The 22,498-nt window shown below is 36.5% G+C and overlaps 2 protein-coding genes across 3 annotated transcripts in view; one reads left to right on the top strand and one right to left on the bottom strand.

Moving 5' to 3' along the window:
- The first annotated feature begins 1,775 nt into the window (after positions 1-1,775).
- LOC133533618 (piercer of microtubule wall 1 protein-like) lies at positions 1,776-10,281 on the top strand. Of its 2 annotated transcripts, none has more exons than XM_061872627.1 (3): positions 1,776-2,026; positions 6,809-6,895; positions 8,510-9,458. In XM_061872627.1, exons 1-3 carry the CDS (start codon positions 1,861-1,863, stop codon positions 8,620-8,622), a joined length of 366 nt encoding a protein of 121 aa, XP_061728611.1. In that variant the 5' UTR covers positions 1,776-1,860; the 3' UTR covers positions 8,623-9,458. The 2 variants fall into 2 exon arrangements, with proteins under 2 accessions (XP_061728611.1, XP_061728610.1); XM_061872626.1 differs by lacking the exon at positions 8,510-9,458 and adding an exon at positions 10,141-10,281 and having other exon boundaries at positions 1,778-2,026.
- Positions 10,282-10,764: 483 nt separating this feature from the next.
- Positions 10,765-22,498, bottom strand: part of LOC133533589 (synapsin-like) — a 117,132-nt gene continuing 105,398 nt past the window's right edge. The window contains exons 10-15 of the mRNA XM_061872590.1: positions 20,171-20,263; positions 18,444-18,556; positions 16,834-16,930; positions 15,586-15,753; positions 14,582-14,816; positions 10,765-14,193 (exon numbers count right to left, since the gene is read on the bottom strand). Coding sequence (XP_061728574.1) covers positions 13,988-14,193; positions 14,582-14,816; positions 15,586-15,753; positions 16,834-16,930; positions 18,444-18,556; positions 20,171-20,263 — 912 coding nt within the window. The 3' untranslated portion in view covers positions 10,765-13,987. The remainder of the gene's footprint in view (positions 14,194-14,581; positions 14,817-15,585; positions 15,754-16,833; positions 16,931-18,443; positions 18,557-20,170; positions 20,264-22,498) is intronic.

Here is a 22,498-nt window from a genome sequence, read left to right as displayed (position 1 = left end):
ATATATCTCGCTTGCATGAAAGGATACCAGTATGAGAGAGATGCATAGAAAGTAATTTACGCTATCGAATATGTCTGTGTCAAACTCGTGGTAAGGCTACTTACTGATTATGAAGACCACGGGCGATATGTGGAACTTCCCTCTTATGATTGGGTGTATTATGATAAGGCGTTTGAAAGGTTAGGGGTTGAGAGGGGCGGTGAGTTTATGGCTCGGGGATTGAGGGGTTGGGAGTTGAGGAATCGGGGGATAGGATTTGAGTGGTCGGGGGTTGTAAGTTGAGGGATTGGGGGTTAGGATTAGGAGTTTAAGGGTCTGGGGTTAAGGGGTCAGGGATTGGCGGTTGAAGGTTTGGTAGTTCAGGGTCGAGGGGTTCAGTGGTCAGGGGTTGATGTGCTGTGAGGTTGAGTGATCGGAGGGTTGAGGGATTGGGTCAGTGGCGGGGCGGAGGATAGATTTAGAATACCTAGTGGCAGGAATGATTTCTCAGACGGATTCAAGGAAAATCCTGATTATTTATTAAAGTTAAAAAATTATTATCTTAAACATGATTGTGCTTTTCATTCATGAGTCACGCGTCACTCAAAAGCCCTTAATGCCTTAAAACTAAAAATTGAAAAATAAAACCTTTTTACAAAAAAGACTTCCGACTTCAGAAAGAATGAAATAAATTATCCTTTTTTAATTATATGCGTTAACAACTGATATGTTTGAAGTCGGTGCCAAGACAAATTTTGAAGCATACCATGGTTTTGGTGCGATTCGATAAGGATGCGGCTATATAAGTATGTACAATACGTTTGATTGCCTTTGCCTTTTTAAAAAGGATAATTTATGTTATTCTTTTTGAAGTCGGTTTACTTTTTTTTTGTAAAAAGTTTTTATTATTACTAAGGTAAGTAAGTAAGGTAGTTAGTTTTTAGTTATTACTTACTGTGATACTTGGGAAGAGAATCTTCTGTTTATAGAAAATGTTTGCATACTGTATTGTGTGGTCGGTTCCATTCGGTTTTTCTCTTTGTAGTTATTGGGTATGCGTTGCGCATTACACTTAAAGTACCTACCTACTTAGATAAAAATACTCGTTTTGCCGACTTCATTTCAGCGATATGGAGCTTGAATTTGAAATGAAAACTCATCAAAGCGTATCGTTGACAGTGAAGTTCCTGAATAATTACTCAGTGTTATCCAAGCGCCTGGAAATATTTAATTACTTACGTAGACTACCAAACACCTATTATCTTTTACTGCGCTTTATAATTAATCTAATTAAGTAGTGCTAATCCAAACAGATATATGTTATTTCTGAAATTGATCGCGTGCATTACAGTAGGTGATATAAAATTAGGTTTTCAATTCAAAACCATGATCCAAACTATGTTCTCTTTCCCTTTTGTTATACAATTGCTAGTATGTGTAATGTAACCGATACAAAAAAGTGAAGTTACGGTAATGCAAGTAAGCAACTGCCAATTTATAAAAAAAATGCATAGGTATACATTATTCTTTATGTTGATTTGCAACGGATCTCCCGCGCTTCATCACGCTTTTTCTGATTCTAAAGGCAAGGCTTTTTCCCGGCAGAATTTTAATTCATTATTGCTAGCACTAAAACAATTTACTTAAGTAACAATTTACAACCAAGTCTATCTTGAAAACTTTCAACTTATAAAACGTGTCGGTTATAAATTAAGCTATACAAACTTCCAATTTTATTTACGACGTGGACCTCCTAGTGAGTATTGTATTCATTGACGTGGATATGGTTGCTATGACAACAATTTTGTTTGATTATTAGGAACAATTTTTCTGAGCAAGCGGTTGTATTTTTGCTTATTTTGTTAATTTTCTGCTATTTTTATGATGAGCGATCACCAAAGGGAACAGAACGAGAAGTCAACAGCTGGATTTTGTTCAGCGACGTGCGTGAACAAGGAGTGCCTTCAGAGAGAGATCCAGAAACCTGAGCCTAAAACGTCGGACTTCTTTGCTACTTGCAACTTGCCAAAGAGATTCGAACATCCCCGTAAGTGTACACACTTGTGTTGTTTATTTTCACCACGCTAGCTGGTAAAGCTTCTCCTGATTGTTCAAAAACGGATGAGAAATTTGCATTTTATCCACGTATGTGGCAAAGTAATCTATGCAAATTTTAAGTTGTTTCCTTATGTTAGCTGGTTATAATTTTAAATGATGATGTTGTCTGATAAATATTTAATTACGTTTATTTGAATTTGAATTGGTTTGATTTTGTTTGATATTTTACAGTTAGAATTTTCCTCGCGTTGGTTTGAACTCGCAACGCTCAAGATTCCTCTTTTCGAACCACTGGTTATGTTCGTGGTTCAAATTTGCAATCTTTCGCTTGCTCGGGTATCAAATCAATTTTGGCATGAGCGGTTAAACAACAACTTTGCCCCCTTGTAAAATAAATAACTTTTCTTAGGTATAAAAATGACAAAAGCATGTTGTAGCGCATTCCTAGCGTGTATAAGGTTCCTATTCCTATTCCTAGCGTCCGTGTTAGAGGGTCTGCCACCATGAGGTGACGATCATGAGATCGGAATCAAAAACTTTAACAATTAACGCCTATAAGCAGGTGCTGCCCACTACAGTTCAGCACGCTCTTGCGCGTAGTAGGGTCTGACATCTAGTGGCTTAAATCTAAAAATAAAAACATGACATAATGCGTCGCGTCAATGATTAAGGAGTTTCTGTGCTGCCTAGTGTCCCAAAGGAATTGAGCCTTTTAGCTCTTTTTAGGGTTCCGTAGTCAACAACTAGGAAAGTAGGAACCCTTATAGTTTCGCCATGTCCGTCTGTCTGTCTGTCTGTCCGAGGCTTTGCTCCGTGGTCGTTAGTGCCAGAAAGCTGAAATTTGGCATGGATATATAAATCAATAAAGCCGACAAAGTCGTACAATAAAATCTAAAAATTTAATTTTTTTTAGGGTACCTCCCCTACACGTAAATTGGGGGTGAATTTTTTTTTACTTCAACCCTACAGTGTGGGATATCGTTGGAAAGGTCTCTCCAAATTAATAGGGGTCTTCAACAAACATTTTTTGATAAAGTGAATATCTTCGGAGATAAACGCTCCGAAAGGCAAAAAAAATGTGTCGCCCCTTACCATAGGTTGAACTATAGGTCCAAAAAATATGAAAAAATTTTTGGAAGTAGAGCTTAAAAAAGACATTAAACGAAAACTATAGCGGATATGATCAGTTCAGCTGTTTTTGAGTTATCGCAAAAAGTTTCCCCTTCATAATAAAAAGACGTACATCCACAGTTCATCCCTTGGTTGTTCAATCTACTATACTTTAAGCTCCAGTTTAGCTTATTGTGACGGAGGAGTAACTACGGAACCCTACTCTGAGCATGGCCCGACATGCTCTTGGCCGGTTTTTTTTTCAAGACTGGCTTCGATTTTGTCGCCTCGAGGGCTAAAAGCCTATTAAAGCTCTTTAGTCCCCAAGCTTAGTCAAATTTAGCAGCCTACACTCTCGGAGCTTGTCGTCTTGTTAAAAGGCTATCATAAGGGCTAAAAGTTTTCGTCATAATATTTTTTTATATGTTTTTATATTGAGACATCAAATTATTTTAGCCTCCAAGCTTCATTAGGCTCTGTGGTAATTCCCGACAGCTACATGCTTGAGGGAATTCATGACCCGAGTTTGCAATATTCTTACCCCCGGAGTTACACACAATGTTTTTAATCACACTTGGGAAGAAAAAACTAAATTTTAAGTGTAATAATTCTTAAATACGGGTGACATATAAAACATTCGTCCGCCATTTTGTAATTTCTTGACAGGTTAGGCATCGGAGGCATAGGCCTATTCGGCATTCAGCCACGATTATAATTATGTAAATATTTTAAACGGCTGTTAAATTATCAAATTAAATAACTTTAAACATAAACAAAAATATTAAATTATAAACGTCGGTATTTTTAAAGTTAAACTCATTTATGCTACGTGGACTGGGTTGAAAGGTCAGATGGCAGTCGCTTTCGTAAAAACTAGTGCCTACGCCAACTCTCGGGATTAGTTGCCAAGCGGACCCCAGGCTCCCATGAGCCGTGGCAAAATGCCGGGACAACGCGAAGAAGAAAGTCTGTATGAATAAGTCATATTATTTAAAAAAAGCTAAAACTCTCTAGGGACTTAAAGCTTTCTCTTACAATCCATAACTTATTTCCACCCTAGGGTGGAAAATACCCGCCTATCAGCCTATGAAAGGTGAATTTTCGGAATAGGAGAGATGAAAATAAACATACCTACTCGAGTCTTAAATTTTATTTAAAACACCACACTAAAAAAACGTCGTGTTAATTTAATATTTTTTCGTCACACTTGCTCGAAAAAGATCTAATTTCATACAGGTGTACTGAAGGACAAAGGCCTATATTGTTCCCGCTGGAGTTATGGATTATGAAAAAAAGCTGTAACTCCCTAGGAAGTTATAGCTTTTTTTTTAAATTTGTTACTTATTCATACGAATTAACTATGTATAAAAAACTTTTACTTTTAAAATATTAACGTTTATAATTTAGTATTTTTGTTCATGTTTAAAAATATTTAATTTGATTAATTTAATAGCCCTTTACAATAATTTTACACAATTTTCAAGTGTGGCTGAGATAGGTCTGTGCCTTCGATGCGTAAGCTGTCAAAACATTATTTAAGAATTATTTCGCTTAAATTTAGGGTTTTCTTCGCAAGTGCGATGAAAAACAGTGAGTGTAACTTCAGGGTTAAGAAAGAATATTGTTACTCGAGTCTTTATTTCACTCCAGCCTACGGTTGTCGTGAATATATAGACTCTCGTACAATATTTCACTTACTCCCCTCATTGCGCAATGTAACGGCAAAAAAACGGCAATAATACATATAGTGTGCACATCACTTATTTACTCGTATATTATAATCCCCAATATTCGCGGTTTAAGATTTTGTTATCAGCATAGTATATAAAACACTTGCATAGGTCAAATTATTCATTCTGTAAGCAGGCCACTAGGGCACGTTCACAAGTTACAATTCAGCTTAGGTTTAAAAAGAAGATACAATCTTTAAAAAGGCTTAAGCCCTTAAAAAGGCTATAATCTTTACAAAAAGTCTATAGCCTTTTTTAAGCAAACAAACTGTACTGCAGTTTGGCAGATTAGTAGTTTAAGGCTTTTTGTAATCTTTCTTGATTCAAATAAATTAAAAAAAAAGACTAAGGCCTTATTAAACCAGCCAGCTCTTCGAATCCATTTCTTTAAGCCAGCTCTAAAAAGAGCTTCGGAGCTGTAAAATTTGGGCTAAAAAGGCTCGAGTCCTATGGAACACTAGTGCTGCCCCCTACAGTTCATGCACACTCCCTATATTGTCGACTTCTTGGTCATGTTCTTTGAATAAGTATTGTTCATTCATAAAATCACATAAAACAGCAAGCAATCGAACAGTTTACAACTACTTATCATGAAATTTATTCAACGACATAAAATATCAAATTTTGTTATTCTGTATTCTGTTCCTTGAAACCCATGAAAGTGTGTGGTCGAATTGAGATTTTATTTAAAATTTGTATTTCCTTTTGTATCTAAAGTAGGACTTAATATATGAAAATTTTATTGTGTTCTACTATAATATTCATTGCCAAGCATTAAAAAACAGTCTTTATAGTACGGTCACAGACTTTCATTGTTTAATTGTACTATCAGTTACTACCGATATGAAATGCCCAATGTAAAGTAAAGCCTAAATAGCTCAATGATTGAAGTTCGTGACTGTACCTAGTAGGTACCTGTGATAGTACGGAACGCGGTTTATCTTGATTAAGGTGTCGTTGATCTTCGGTGAAACAGGAAGCGTTTCCGCCGATATGCGGGTTTTCCGATATATATCGCTGTGTTACCTACTGCCAACAGACAATACTACACTATAACTAGATATGTATATGTTGGTTGAAATAGTGGTACCGAAATATAGTGTGAAAGAATTGCTACTATACTTAGTTAATAGCTTGTTGTTGGTTTTGATGGCCTAAAAAAGTTACAAAGACAAAAAAATTGTAATCCTCGGGGCGCGAGTCCGACTCAGACATTAAAATCTTTTTTTAAATATTAATATCTACATAAATTATAGATTGCCACTATTCGTCATACAAACTATATGCACATTTCTCTTAAGCAGTTTTGATGAATTGTATTATGTGGACGCAGAAAACATACGAATATAATGATGTATTTTATTTTAAAAATCTCCTAGTTCTACCATACTTAGATAACATAAATAAAAAATATTCATATGGTAGCTTAATGTAGAGCCAATCACAGGTGAAATATTGCAGTAGTTTTTTTTACAATAAACTATATAGTTTTTCGGGTGAAATTTTCCATACGTGTTACTAATGTAAAGCCACACCATCTAACAAAATTTCAGAACCCAAACTCGCTGGGGGCACAATCACTTAGCTTATCTTGATAGCCTTTTGAGGCAAAAATTCGGCAGTGGACACGGACGAACTGTGGTGCGTTCAGAATTTATGATAGTATGGCAAACAAGTTTTGTCAGTAACACGGCCTGATTCAAAATTTAAGATACGCTAAATACATATTAGGTTTAGATACGATATAGTTCGGATATGTCAGTGTCAAAAGTGACGTTTCTTCAAACAAAAATGTATCCATATCATATCTCGTCCCTCTTTTAGGGGTGATAATACTAGCATAAGAACAGTATGATTATCTCTGCCTATGCTCTACTTACAAGCGACTCTTGCCAAACTACAATTGAACATTATATATTGTTTTTTTTCAGACTGGTTCAATGGTTACGGCAGTCAAGTGAGTAAGCAGCATCCGTTCTATCGGACCAGCGCCAGCGAATACGGGTGGTATGCACCAGGTTAGTCAGCATTTTATTACAATTTAATAAATACACGCCGCCAGGCCTGGAACAAATAATCCATTGTGTTAGTTTACCACACGCATAATGGCATTTACTGCGACAATTTCCAAAACTGTTCAATACTGATAACCGACTTTTGGAGACGACCTGCGTGAACATTGAACAATATATTGTTGTAAACACAGACAGGTCTTCCTTAATTTGACTAATGTTGATCCAAGCGTATATCAATCGACCGAACCAATCTTACCTTACAATATAATAATTATACAATATCTACGTAGTATAAAATATATATATATATATATATATATACTGATTGATTGGTCAGTTAAGGTTCTGCCTTGCATGAGAATCTGGCCTTGCCTCCCAAATATAGAGTAATATAAACAAATGACGATCGAATATATTTCTTGCTAAAAATACAAATTTTACGGACCGACGTCTTAGTAATAAATAAAGAACATCGCAAAATTAATTAACTATATACTATTTGATTAACACAACAGTAACATGAAAGTGTCAATTTTAACGACATATTTGGTTCCTAAATTCCCAATTCAAGAATCGAAAAAAACTGGGGACTTATCCAGGTAAACACATTTTCTAATTTTTATTTAATTTATGTTTTTAACAATTGAACTTTTTGAGTTGGCTGTCAACTGTCTTAATTGGTAGTCAATTTTGATATTTTTTGTATTTGTAGTCAATTTTTATGCCTAACCTGTCAAAAAATTACAATATGGCGGACGTATGTTTGAACTGTCACCGTATTTAAGAATTATGTCGATTAAAATTTAGTTTTACTTCACAAGTGTGATGAAAAATATTGTGTGTAACTTTCTCCGGGTGTAAGAATATTGCAAACTGGTCGCGAATTAACACCCTCGTTTGCAATTTTTTCTTACCCCCCTCGTTGCACAATATATCTACTATTAATTGGTTGGTTTATACTTTTTGGAATTTCTACTGATTATGTCGGCGGCCGATCGGAAAATCAGGCATACATTAATGTTCTAATGTTTTGACTGTAGTCGTAGAACTCTAAGGACTTCCGTATTTCCTGAATATTCTACTCGAGAGCATTCGGCATGAGCAAAATAAGAATGCAAAATAAAATTAAATCTAAACACTTTGTTTGTCACTTAAGTGTTTAGATTTAATAATAATTTAAATATTCAAGGACTCTTACCGGCAGGAAAACTGTAAATACAGTTTTGCAGGGCCCTCCTAAGAAATAAGCTCTGTACTGTGTATTGGTTATAATTAAAAAAAAACAATAGGTAGGACGGGTTCGTTAGTTTGCTTCAGGTGCCCGAAGGGCAAACTGTTCAGAAACCGCTACGCGGGGCTCCGTGGACTCAGAGAATGAGACAAAGATTTTCACATTTCATGATATGCCTAGGAATTTCATGATCTACCTAATCTTACGATCAGCCGCCGACATAGAGACAGCTGTCCATCGATAATTAACATTTGCAATTCGGACCGGTAGATGGCGCTGCGATCAGGTTTTCATAAAAAAATGTTATTTATGACTCAGTCTGACCACATTTTCTAATTGTGTTTGATATATTTTCGAAATTTAATAATTATTTATTACTCTTGTAGGGCCCCACTCTGTACCCTTCCAGTACCACCCGAAGAGCCAATCGTTCACAAACAATCTGGCGCAGTTTGGGATGTACCGCAACTATTCGCTGAACACCGCCCTTGACCATTAAATGAGCTCTAATAACCGTGAAATTGCTTTTTGAGGTTAACCATGTAACCTCAAGTGTTGGGGGTTTTGTGGGTTGCTGCAGACATGAGTAAATAACTAAGACTGCCAATCTTTATACAACTTTGTGTAGCTGCAACCATGTGAGTCGGTAGATAAATCCGATATATCTGTCTTTTTCATCACTTTTATTATATAATCTTTCTTCAAATTATTTCACCTAGTACGGTCGCCAACGGATACATCAGATTTAACAAGATGCTTACATTCATAAAATTTTACTGTTAAGCCTTAGTGCGTGTGCATTCATAAAATTTTACTGTTAAGCCTTAGATCATTTTAAGCACCGTTAATTGATAACATGGGGCTGTCATAGCGCAATACAAGGTACATATGGATATAAAACTTAAGTGTATAGAGATTAGTAGTCTTTATTATATACCCGTCTTTGTGTAAATGATGCATAGCTTGTTTTAAGCTAAAGAAAATTGTAATAATTCTTTGTCTTTTCATTATAGTCTTTATGTACATGAGTTCTGTTTGAAATGGGAACGAGCTTAGTAAAATATGCCATTTATAGCTTAAAGTTATCTACAATGCGTAACTGGGGTATTCGTATTTAAGTTATCAATTTTAAGATTATAATTTATTATAAGCGCGTATTTTTTTATTTTAAGTATCCTGCGTTGGTAAATATAGTTTTATTTTTGTTTCCAAGAAGTTAACATTGCTCTGTCAATTAGTTTACTGGGTTTTGATTGAATTGTTAAAGTATTATTATATTGTTAATTGGTTGATTATTGTTAATTAATAATTTTAATATAGATTACCTATACAACATACCTTTGTTTTATTTAATTGTTACCTATCAATACAAAACAATACTTTTAAAGTACATATGGTGTATTTCCCGCACCGAGCCGGAATGAGCACTTTCCGTGCATATGTCGAAACTTTAAAGAGCCATATGTACTGTAAAACGTCTCTCTCCCTCCCTTCGGTCGTGTTTTAATTTATCACCACTCGTTGCGTATTTCCTATTTTCTGCTTGTATCGTAAATAACTATTAAATAATTATAAAATGTGAACGTATTTATCGAGTGATAAAGGTAATATAAAACATGCATAGCCTCTTGACGCCGCTCGTGATAGAAAAAAAAAATTAAATGGATCATGCGACATTATAGCCAAGCTACATAATAAACAAAACCCTTCAAGCGTTGAAATGAAACGTATTGCCGGATAAGATGTTTTTGTTCTTTCCCATGATGCTGACGTCCAATCTTCATTCTGTTTGCGGTATACTGCACGCATACTATAGAAAACTGGATCCTACAGAAAACCCGCAAAAAAACTGGACGTCATCAGTGGCAAGAGCTTTCACGGTGTCCCAATTTCTCCTGGATCACCCATCAATTTCAATCTATTCCTAAGATTTTCCCCTCAAAGCCTAAGTAACTACTTTCTTTGGTTAATCCGGCGAACTTGACAACGAACGCCAATGGTATACCTGTGCTTGCAGGCATCCACTCCGTGCCGTCAGTGTTCTACCCCGCGGGCCAGACTTTCACGAACCTTCTCTCGGCGGCCGGAATGTACCGCAACTACAGCCTGAACACCGGCATGGACCCTCCAAGCTACACGTAACTTTTGATATTTATTATACTTCTTTATTTTGTGTTAGATAGCAGAGGGAAAAGGATTTCTGGTTTTTTTAAAGCAAAATTGAAAGAATGGTCTCTGCTTTACCTATATAGAAATGTATTCTTTAAATCAATTCTTGATGTTACTTACTTCGTTTTTTGAATTTACGCTTTACTTTATATAAATTATATTTTTCTTCTAAAACTGAAATGAAGTATTTTGAGAAATCGTTGGTGTATCATTGGTGTTCGTTTCTATAATAGTGGTTCTCGCCACCTATCTTAGAATAACATTGTAACTGCTTTATTTTTATTTCTTTTTTGTAAGGGAAATTATTTTAATAAATTAATATTTATACTGTCAATGTATGCTACTACGAAACTTGAACAGCACAAATATTGTAAAGAATTTCGGTGTTTTATTTTTACTATGAAATACTCGGTACGCTTGGATATCTTTCCTATCTAGGACATTAAAGGGACGGTAGAAATAAAAACAACTATTCGGTACTGACTTACCAAAAGAGGTATTTATTATATTATATAGATTAACATGCATTCAAATTCCGTTATAGATATTAATACTTTTGAGGGACATGGTTGCCATCTAAGCCTTCGGGCTATGCTAGTTTAGGACATATTTGTCGGCATTCCCGTTAAGGCGGACAAGTTATTTATTGCAGTGACATTCCATGTCCCTTTCTCTCCCTAAGCAGAAGAGGGCCACGACAAATGACCATAAAAGTTCAACTGATAATTATTTATCCATACACATGCTGTTGATAATATCTGAAGAGCCGGAGAAAAACGATAAATGTCCTATCTTCAACACTCTTAATTGATCATCGTTTGACCTTATATCTTTACAATAAGGTTTACGAATTAACAGTTAATAGTGTATGTAATTCATCAGTTTGGTTAATGAGGTGTAGTGTTGCATTTAAGTTTAACGAGGCGAAGTGAGTAATTTGCCGTGGCCGCCGCCCGCGTGCGTCCGCCGTATGAGTACACGTCGTATAACTGGTTAGCAACAACAACAACAGCATTTATATTAGAGTTTATTTATATATCGATATCTAATAAACTAATAACATTAAACATTTAAAAAATTAAACTAATTTAAGTCGCTGCAGTATAATATACAATAAATACATTATCTGGTAACTGTTCTATTAAAATAATTAACTCATTGATTAATATTTTACTGTATATTTTATGTAACAAAATTGTTCATTATAAGGTATCTAATTGCGCATTTTATAGGTACTTACACATAGTTACATGGTGGATACGGCTAAACAATGTTTGTGTCTAAACTAGCTACGAGTGCATATAAAAATTACACTAAAATTACCTACTCATAATGTAGGTATGCCTACTTGGTATGACGCAGTATAAAGACCTCAACAACAAAGAATATTTGCTACTTAAAAGATTCACAAACAGATCTGTATGATAACTTTGAGCACTAATTTAACAGAAGCCACCATATCTATTTGCAACCCATACATATAACTTACATGTAATGTATACTAGCTATTTTTCGTTGTAAAATCTACTGTAACAAATGGTCGACTAAATGTGCTGGGCTTAACGCAGAGGCTGGTCAATGGTCATACTTTACATGATCCGCAAACACTGTTGCGTAAAACTACAATTTCAAAACTACTTTTGAGTATAGCTAAAGAATATAGGCATAAATATGGTTGCTATAAATATTTAGATATTTATGAAAACTCGTAAGCAGTCAAGAGTGCAAAGGATTCTAAATCCAATCGTTCTGGCTCCCCCTCGATCGGACCCTCATTCATGATATGACATCATCAGACTTCATTCAAATAGGTACAACCCTCGGCTCTCTCAAAAATATAATAAATTAACTAAAAAGAGTTGTAAAAACAATCACGCTTGGATTTGTAAGAAATGCATTTTGAAATAAAAGTAGCATTTCGGTGTAGCTGGTCGGTATGATTTCGGAGGTACCTCGTTACGTATTAAAATCAATAACAATAACTTAATTCAAAAAATGAAAATAAAAATTACATATACGCATCAACAAGATATTCTTAAAACTATGAGATACAACTAGTATTAAGTTATATAAAATGTGGATTAATTCTTGCATTTAACAATATTGTCTTCAATAGCATTGCTCACATCCCAACAATTTAGGTCTAATAGGACCGCGCAAGGGAATAAACTCATTGTCGATTTTCGCACAAACCAAATACATTTGCATTAGCGAAATTATATATTATATAAGACCAGTACAGACTACATGTATATGCAGCACTGCTGTTGGTTATCATGCCGATCACTTTGCGTAGCTGTTAATTATTTAACTTGATTCGTCATTAATTTGTATTTCACGCAGCGCAAGTGGTGTGGCATCTGACATGTATTTCCATACATTACAACCGGTGCATACGACACATACGGTAGCGTAGCTAACGCAGCAAGCTGGAGCCGTGCTGCATACGCAACTAGTGTGGTTCGGCTTTCATGCCTCCATTCCATTAATTCCACATGGTTACTTCAGAAGCGACAAATACCTATGTAATTAGATCAGTTTACGCTAAAGGGAAGTCATGAAATTAATTACACATCAAATCCTTAAAACGCTTCAATTCTACTTATTGCCACACATTTTATTTGTCCTCAATGATATTATCTATTTGCAAATTGCGTCGTTTGCGTCGTTCTGCTACGAAGGTGCGTGTGCGCCCGATGTCGCGAGAGGGTTATTCTCAGTACTTATTACTATAATAATACTAAGCCAAGGAGTTCCCCGTTTTTTGTACTAAAGTATGGTGGGAACCAAATAGCAACAATACGTACAAGAACATACACAGTAGCGGGTTTGACAGCTGGATTAGATTGCTGAACGGCTGCCGTATAGTCGCAGTAACTATGTCCAAGTGACATCACGATAGCATCATTTACTTCAGTAGCACGATATAATCTTCAACTGACGTATGTTGACTGGAGTATTTTTTGTATGGTACTGGAAATAACCCACTAGCGGGCGGTAGAAGGAAGGCCGGAAGAAAGACACTACTGTAGCACCGCGCGCGGGTGCGCGGCGCGTACCGAACGGGTTCGATCACAATGCAGCTCAGTTGATTCGTATTTCATTATTTTATAATAAACTTATTGTACAAAATCTATAGTTACTTTAAATACGTTAATACTATGCTATAGCTTCGGTTTAACGATCGTTCCCTCTGTCGTAAAGGAGCTTCCCAACCGGTACGGCTAAACTTCACCCCTTCCGTTGCAAACGATATGAGTATTCATAATAAAAAATACCGGAACCGGTTTTCTATATCATACTTTGTAACAATGTATATGTAAAGTTTGTAATAAAGGTACGAAAATTATGCAAATAACAACATTACCTTAATCGGGCAATTATTGACCAGTTAAAATGGTCCTTTATCGAGCTACCGTTAAAAGACGAGCACTTAAGCTCTCACTGGTACCTTGTATCATTTGTGTCCAAACTGAGTGGACGCTTAAGCAGGGCATGCATAGCGGAGCTGGTAGCGCGGTGTTCGAGTTAAACAAATGCAAACGTACGCGAGCAGTTTCAGTAAACGCTGTTTAAAATACTTGGAAGCATGAAGCCACGCTACTCGCCCCGCACGTACGCGCGCGCACCCCGCTCTTCTCAATTCAACCGTTAACGATAGCTCGGTTAGACGCATGCCCAAATGCCGACTAGTTTTACATATCGCCGAATATGCCGGCGAAGGTTTTCCTCAAGTTCTTCATGGTGTCCTCGGCGTCCTCGGTGAGCGCGGCGCTGAGTGAGCCCTGGCGCGCGAAGCCGCCGCGGCCCGCCGCCGAGCCCGCCGGCGCCGCGCCCGCCGCCGCCGCGCTCGCCGCGCCCGGCGCGCCCGAGGCCGAAGACACCGTCGATGACTGGGATGCTGGTTTAGGGAAATAACACCGTTTGATAAACTTTATTGTGCTTTAGTCGTACTGTAAGGCCTAAGCGAGCAACATTTAGTACCTTCTTATAGTGATAGCGCTCTATGATATTTAGGGTGTTTTTCCGAAGTTTTGCTATAGGTGCCAGGTGAACATGGATTCATAGGTATTTGAACCCACTAAACTAACCAACACTGAAATTGCGAAAATGGCTGTTCTATACAATATATTAGGCTGATCATATTTTTAGAGAGTACTTAGTAGAGCTTTACTACTTGTAGCTGTTGTTGCTTTTAGTACTTGTGGTTAGGATGACAAGTTTGTACGAGAATATTTCATTCATAAAAAATTTAGTTGTTGGAAATTTAGCCCGATGCAAAACATTACCTTGCGAGTCGCGCCTCGTGAGCGGGGGCGGCGGTGGCTGGCTGGGCTCGGCCGGGATGGGCGGCAGCGGGCGGTCGATGCTGGCCGCGGCGACGAGCGGCGCGGGCGGCGGCACGCTCGGCGGGCCCGCGCCCGCGCCCGGCAGCGGCGCCGACCGCTCCTCGGGCGACGGCGCCGAGCTGCCCGACACCGAGCTGCGGGACGCCGTCTTCGTGATGCCCGGACGGCACACGGACTGGAAGTTTATCAATGGACTGGATTAATACAAAGCAATGATATTTGTTACAATAATAAAATGTATACCTAAGGGTAAGTTCGTTATGATTTGCAAAAAATAATTAGATAGAATGTCATTGTCCGCTCTGACTGTGTCGTCATGTCCGTACTCCGCCGTACCGTTAGGTTGTGGATATTGACTCTTAACGCACATGACACCCTGCGGCCAAGAATTTACATTACTTAGGATCACTAAGTGGCCGGCAAATGATCTGTAATGCAGTGTGTGTGGCAGTGTGACACCCTGTAATCATCGTAAACTAGTTTCCTTCAGTCGTGCCACTAGTGCCTCAGCCTTACAACAAATCGTCGTTTCTCATAAACTTCTACACTTATGTAATCTCAAAATACAAATTATACAAAATGCCATTGCTTATGATTCAAATGCATTTACCCACAACGATATAAGAGTATGAACCTGTATTCGCTACGAAACGACTTTAGTGAGGTGGCGGCTATGATATCCTCCTTCTATTGCGTGATGTCCATGAGTATGAAGCGAGCCCCTCGCTTCTAGTCTACCGCATTATATTTTAACTACACTGACGGGTGCTGTGTGCGTCCCATTCCCATGACACGAGCAAGATAGCATCCGCTCGGTGAACCCCTTGTGTTTCTTTGAATTGTGTAAGAGCATCTATGTATTGACTTCGCTTCAGCTCCGCGCATGCATCAAAAATGTCCATAACACCATTGTTCCGTTTGCGGGAAAGTCAAATACTACACACCTGCATCCTTTGAAAGACGAGGTCGGCAAGATGGCGGCGATCCTCCTCCTGTGAGTCGCCCATGAAGGAAGTGGCCGAATCGTTGAGCTCGATGATGTGCTCGCGTCCGTCTTTGCCCACCACCAGTTCTAGGGCACAGACTTCCAGTCCACCGAAGATCTCGCTGACCTGTACACAAGGGTCATCTTTCACTCATCTTAGTCTAAAAACGTGTGTAAAAAGGAAAGATTTTAGGGTAAACAAAATTTTTGTTCTAGGGTAAATAAAAAGTTAGGTGGCAGATGCTTGGTAACTCACCTAATTCTAATAGGATTATTTTTCTACCCGTCGACTGTAATGGTTGAATTATGATTTTGTATACCAAACCGTAATTGCGTACTTTTCATATATGAGCTCCCAAAACTCAACTACAATATTCATACGCAAACGCTGTAGACAACTATAATGAAATTGACCCATCACGTGGCGGCGCGGTCCAGTGGAAAAGACTTCAACGTGCGACTATTTCATGAGTAATATTCATATACTACTGAGATACTTACTTACCTAATTTTGTATAATTATTTATTTATGTTTTAGGTTTTATTGTAGAAAGAATATTATTTTGCATAATGCGTAGGAAAAGTAATGTATACTGTAGTAAAACACGCGAGCTAGTTCAATAGTGGTATAATCAAGCTCAGCAAGCTTCGTGTACTAAACACGGTACTCGACTGAATAGACTGACTATTGTATCACGATTGTATAAAATACTATTGCGGTCTTTTGTGACGGCCTGGTAACAGTTGTTAGCACACCTCACACTCACACGCAAACGGACACTACATTGTTTTATCAAGCCAGAGTGTGTAGGTAGGCATCAAAAATTTGCTTTGCCTCTACTTAACTTCCGAATGCAAAGATAAGGTCTTATGTTTCATTTCTTTTAATATTTCTAAAACACTTATTTCTACACTATTAATACCCGCTATAGATTGTTCGACAGCAGGCACGGCTTATACCAATAATAATAATAATAAAACTGAATTTTTTTGTCAATATCCCAGACAATATTGGCACGAATATTAATATGATTCTCGTTACCTACATTCATCAAATCATTGTTTTTATGCTGACAACGCTTAATCACTTTGGTACTTTGGTTACTTTGATCATCTTCAGCTTCAGTAGTTGATCAATCAAGATCGAAATCTTTTGATCAAGGCGTGTTAAGGAAAGATTGTTTGTGAGATAGTATTTATAAGTTACCTCATCGATCCACATCTTGTACCGATCGTTCATGCCGATAGCCTCCAGCATGGCCGAGCCCTGGTTTGTCTTCCAGTTGCCCGATATAGACTTGCGCCTAGAAATAAACACAGTACAAGTCAATACAATTGGCAGTTAAAGATCAGATACATGTTATTAATGTTATATTTTATATTTATCAACAAAGAAAGATTCCAATATATGTAATTTACAAATATGAATGTGTATTTTTATTAGGTAAGTACTCTATCGTCCGAAGCGTCCTTTGCCCTAGAGAGTAACAAATGTCGTAACCAATCAAGCAAAAGCAAAATGTAGAAGCGTTATAAATGGAATTGATTAAAAAAAGTAATTAAGTAATTCGCGCTAGTATCCCCAAACATTATAAAATATCAGCGCCTTAAACTGACTTTTTTATAATAATATGTTATGTTTTATGTAGGAACAGGATTTCTAGGGCAAAATGGATGAATTCACGATACTTTGCACGAATACCTTCTTATCTTTTGTTCTTAATATATCACATTAAAAGTCCTCTTTGTCTCTCACATTCTATCCCTTTTTATTTAGGCTATCACACATATTTTCTAAACGCTCTTGTTATACTTTACTTGTATTTTAAATAAACTGAACCATTTAAATTAACTAATACATCATTTCAACAAAAAAAAAACAATTGAATTACAGAATTCTAACTGCTAGTAGAATTAGTAATAGTTTTACCGATTTAATACGCGGTACCAGGCACTGCTAGTGCCACGCAATCGTGTTTAGATCAATTCAACTTGAGCCGATAATTAAAAGTAAATTAAATTAAAACCGGCCGCAGTAATTGAAAGCTCGAAGACCGAATCTAAACACAAGCTCGTAATAAAAACGCCTAGTCAACCCGATTGCTTACTGTGTTTAGAACGGAATACATTTATATATTTCCTGTAGGCGTAAAGTACGATATTATTATATTTTACCGCCCACCGCTTTATGTCAGGGAAATGCTTGCAATTTGTATATTTGTATTGTGTTTACGAGATAATTTGGATCGTTTTACAATGTACTTAAATGTTTGATAAGATAGGGTTTAAAAGGTTTAGCCTTTCGTTTGGTTCCTTGTTCATAACTTTTAAGTCCATAAGCGTTCCATCTGTGGTACAAAATGGTCCCAGGTACGAGTATATGTACATTAAGAAGTTACATTTTACGGTATGTCAATTTGTCAAAGGGTATTCGTAAGGGCCCTTGTGCACACAAAAGTAAAACGTAGGGTTATGATTTTAATAACTTGTGCAATGGGCGTGTTTATGTTTGTATCCTTATTATGTATTAAGCTTTACAAAATTTCGGAAATTTCCCCTATTTATGCATCGAAATTTTCTATTTCCGAAGACTTTTAGATTCTTTTGGAAACTTATGACAACTTGAACATATGTAGCTACCGTCGTACCGTGTCCGTAGCGTAAAATCTTTTGGGAAATGACGCACCAATCAATTCCTTTTTTAGTTTATTAAAAACAAAAAAACATTTTTCAATAACATTCGAAAAGGAGACGGCCGACATGAAAGACCGTGGTCGGGTTAAAGTTTTTACTAAAGTTGTTTAAATTGCAACTTACATGAATGCCTTATAGTTGGTGCCAATTTTCTGAATATGTATATCGTATTTGGCGTCGATGTAGGGCTCTACCGTGCAGTAGGAGCCGAGCATGGCCACCACCCCAGCTATGTCCTGGAATATGGAGATAAAAGCCGATCAGCAATGACATAATTGATTGACATAACTAATTAAAAAGATACAAGATACAGTTACACTGACTGTGATATGACAAGGTAATATAAGGTATTTACAATTCCTCGTCATTCGACAGTCGAACTACGAAGAATGTAATATTCCCTATAGTCCGAGTGATCGAATAGCGAGGAATTAAAATTCCTTGTCGTCTGACCTGAAGACTGTCGGACCACGCGGCCATAAGGGTCGGAAATTACACTATTCAAATATTATTCAGAAATTACACAATTAATTCATGTGTCCTAACGAGACTAGTCTTAAATAAAACCGGCAACACGTTTCACCCCACCTGCTACCCTAAGGTTGTCTGGAAGAGATCGCTTACAGCGATAAGACCGCCTGTTGCTACCTTTCTTTACATTGTAAATCTGTTTTTTTAAATTTGTCTTCTTTGTGGTGCAATAAAGAATATTTACTTACTTACTTACTTACCCCACTTTCCAAAATATTCGTAATGCATTTAATTTTTTAAAGTTATATGTAATAATATATAAGATTTAACCTAAGTTTAAGTACCGAATTTGTAATCGTTATTATAAGACATTCGACAATCCAGAACAAAAATTCACCATACCTACTCAATCTTACGGATAAAGATAAATCTGGATGACGCGTCAGATTAATCTTGCTCAAAAGTTTAACACGGTACGTTTATCACAAAAAAATTGGCGACATCGGTTGAAAGTAAAAATCTTATGTTGCTCAATCCTGTCTTGATAATAACAAATAATTATGGGAAAATCTTACACAAATTGACCTACAGGCCAATTCAAACATACAATGACATAAGAATGATACTTAGATGAATGGTATAATTTATTTTATTGGCACGCTTTACAGTACAATACAAACGAAAAGATTCCAAGTGTGACTTAATAAATTAGTATGGCATGAACTTTAATGTGGCACGGATTTTTGCTTACCTCCTGCTTATTTATACTTTCCTTGTATTTCCAACTATACTGTCTTCTTATTCTTCCTCGCGTTGTCCCGGCATTATGCCACGGCTCATGGGAGCCTGGGATCCGTACTTGGCAACTAATCCCGAGAATTGGCGTAGGCGCTAGTTTTTTTTCCAACTATACTATGCAAATAGATATTGTATATATTTAACAGTATTGTCGAGCTTAGTAAGTAAACGGTGGCTCCAAAGAAAGTCAGTAGATACAAGGATTTATCAGCAGAGAAAACAATAAGTACCCATATCTCTAATATCTCTATACAGTTAACTATCAGAAAGCTTCCAACACGCATGAGTGGCGTAAACGGCCAACGTAGCTACTTCAAAATAAACCATTTGACGACCGATCTGGCCTAGTGGGTAGTGACCCTGCCTGTGAAGCCGATGGTTCCGGGTTCAAATCCTGGTATGGGCATTTATTCGTGTGATGAGCATGGATATTTGTTCCTGAGTCATGGGTGTTTTCTGTGTATTTAAGTATTTATATATTATATATATCGTAGTCGAAGTACCCTCAACACAAGCCTTATTGAGCTTACTGTGGGACTTAGTCAATGTGTGTAATAATGTCCTATAATATAAAAATGTACCTGGAAGTCGGCCACCGAGTCCACTTTCACCTTGGCCACGCCGGAGTGCGCGTGCCCTATCTTAATCACCACCGGGAACTTCGGGGCCGTCACCTGGAACAAAAGAAAGCTCGTTAGTCTTGTCTTTATCTCCGAATCCAGAGACATGTATGTACCTGAGAAGTACCATCAGCCGTAAAATTGCATGGCGACTTTTAAATGAATTCATTCATAATTTCTCAGTTCACTGTACAAAAAATAAATTGGAGCTGTAAAAATATATTTCTCATACTTGTAATGAAATGTTACTTACTTAGTTACTTACTTCAAATTAGGTCCGGAAATAGCACATATCAGGTGAGATGAGTGAAGATGATATGTAAAGGAATTTCATACAGACTTACACACCTAGGCCTGTAAGGCAACCTTCTTTTGTTTTTAAACGTCAAATTATGGCACGTCTTGGCATTCAACCTTAAAAAACCTACAAGCAAAATTTTTCGCTACGCTCGGCCGTCTATATTTATTTGGCCTGCAACCCTTTGTTTCCCGTCCTCTATAGTAATGTACTATTTGATACTTCTCCAAATAATTTCGTGAGTGAATCTACTTTTTTTGTCACGAATAGCCATGGTTACAGTCGCCTGGGTCACTCTTTTAATCCTGGTTTCATAGCATTAAAATTAACTAAAAATTATTTTTTGTGGTAGTTATAAGTCACATTTAAGCCTAAGGATGCTTATTGTTAAACACGTTTATTTAATATCTACTAAACCATGTCATGTCATGAAATCAGTGTCAAATATGGTATGCGAAGTCTGTTTATATGTGTGTCTGTGGCCTTCATTTTATCGCCGAATCACTAAGATAGGGAATGTCTACAGTGCGACATTAGATATTACTGTAATTGTCCCCAGTCCCTTTTACTGAATAGAGGACTTATGGCCAATTAATCAAAGTGAAGCCTCTTGCAATTAAGTTCTAAGATATTCTAACAAAAGACGACCTCTATGAGTCCTTATTAGTAATATAATGAATTATTTGTAAAATAAGATTTAAATACAATAATATTGATTAAATCGTCAGAACCTCCCACTTTTTCAAACGTTCGTTAGGCAAATACTGAAATAGGTTTTATTTTCAAAGATTTCATTGACTAATTGCGATATTTTTGTGACCAACTCACTAAATAATCTCACAATACTACTTACTTATAGTAAATAATATGTAATTTATTTATTATTAAATCATGTATATACAAACGAAATGATGTTATAAGAATTATAATTATACTAATTACACATAAAATAAAATGAAACTAATATAATAAAAGTAAGTATATAATATATAATTTGCTATGTATATAATTATGTATGTTATATGTAGGATATATACATTCAATAAATGAATTTTAATTTTTCACAAGTTTTTATTTAACTTGTAATGTAAGTCTATATAGGTAATTACGTATATGTATTTGTACGGGTCAAATCTTGCAAGTTTAACCCATTTTACGACTTCCAAATCTTCCAATGAGGTTAAAATTTTGCATATATAAGTCGGGTGACAATGCAATATTATGGTACCACCGAGCTAATCTGATGATGGAGACAGGAGATGGCCATATGAACTCAGTGATAAAACAACGCAACCTAACTGTGTTTGAGTTTTTTAGAATTGTCTTGATGAATATTAGTTGCCTGCGGAAAGAAAAGTACAGTCAACGATAAAAACTTGTACCAAAAATATATTTTTTTAGCAAAAACTTATTCATTAGTCTCATTACAACTTGATTTGACATTGATTTAACATTGCTCACAGCAGTATTGTTGTACTAAGTAATGTTATGTCTAGGGCCCAGAATTTTGGGTGCGGCTATTGACAGATTGTAGGGAGAGAGCAACGCTTTTTATCGATGTTATCACTGTTACTGTACCACTGCGGTTAATTTATTTAAATAAAATAACAGGAATGAGTCATCTTTTTTCTAGTTATAAAATATAAAGTTAGTTTTCGTAATTATACTCATTTCAATAAATCAATTTAAACGGATTAAACTTATATTTCGACTTTCGATTTTTTTCATCACTGACCGTTGAAATTAGTACGTAAGTATCGGATAGTTTGATATTTATCGCTTGAGGTGTTATTAGAGTAATAAAAAAACTAACGTATTGTCGATAACATCGATAAAATAGTCTTGTTCTCTCCCCACAATTTGCACCCAAAATTCCGGGCTTTATCAATGTCAAATCAAGTTCAAAACATATTTGAAAAGTTCGGATCCTCATTACTCCCTAATGATGAATAGTTATGTAAAGCTTTCTAGTTTCTACCGTATCTGGAAAC

Source organism: Cydia pomonella, unplaced genomic scaffold (genome assembly GCF_033807575.1).
Source record: "Cydia pomonella isolate Wapato2018A unplaced genomic scaffold, ilCydPomo1 PGA_scaffold_183, whole genome shotgun sequence".
Lineage (NCBI taxonomy): Eukaryota > Metazoa > Arthropoda > Insecta > Lepidoptera > Tortricidae > Cydia > Cydia pomonella.
The sequence above is the reverse complement of the archived record's forward strand: the minus strand, read 5'-3'. Positions and strand labels throughout refer to the sequence as shown.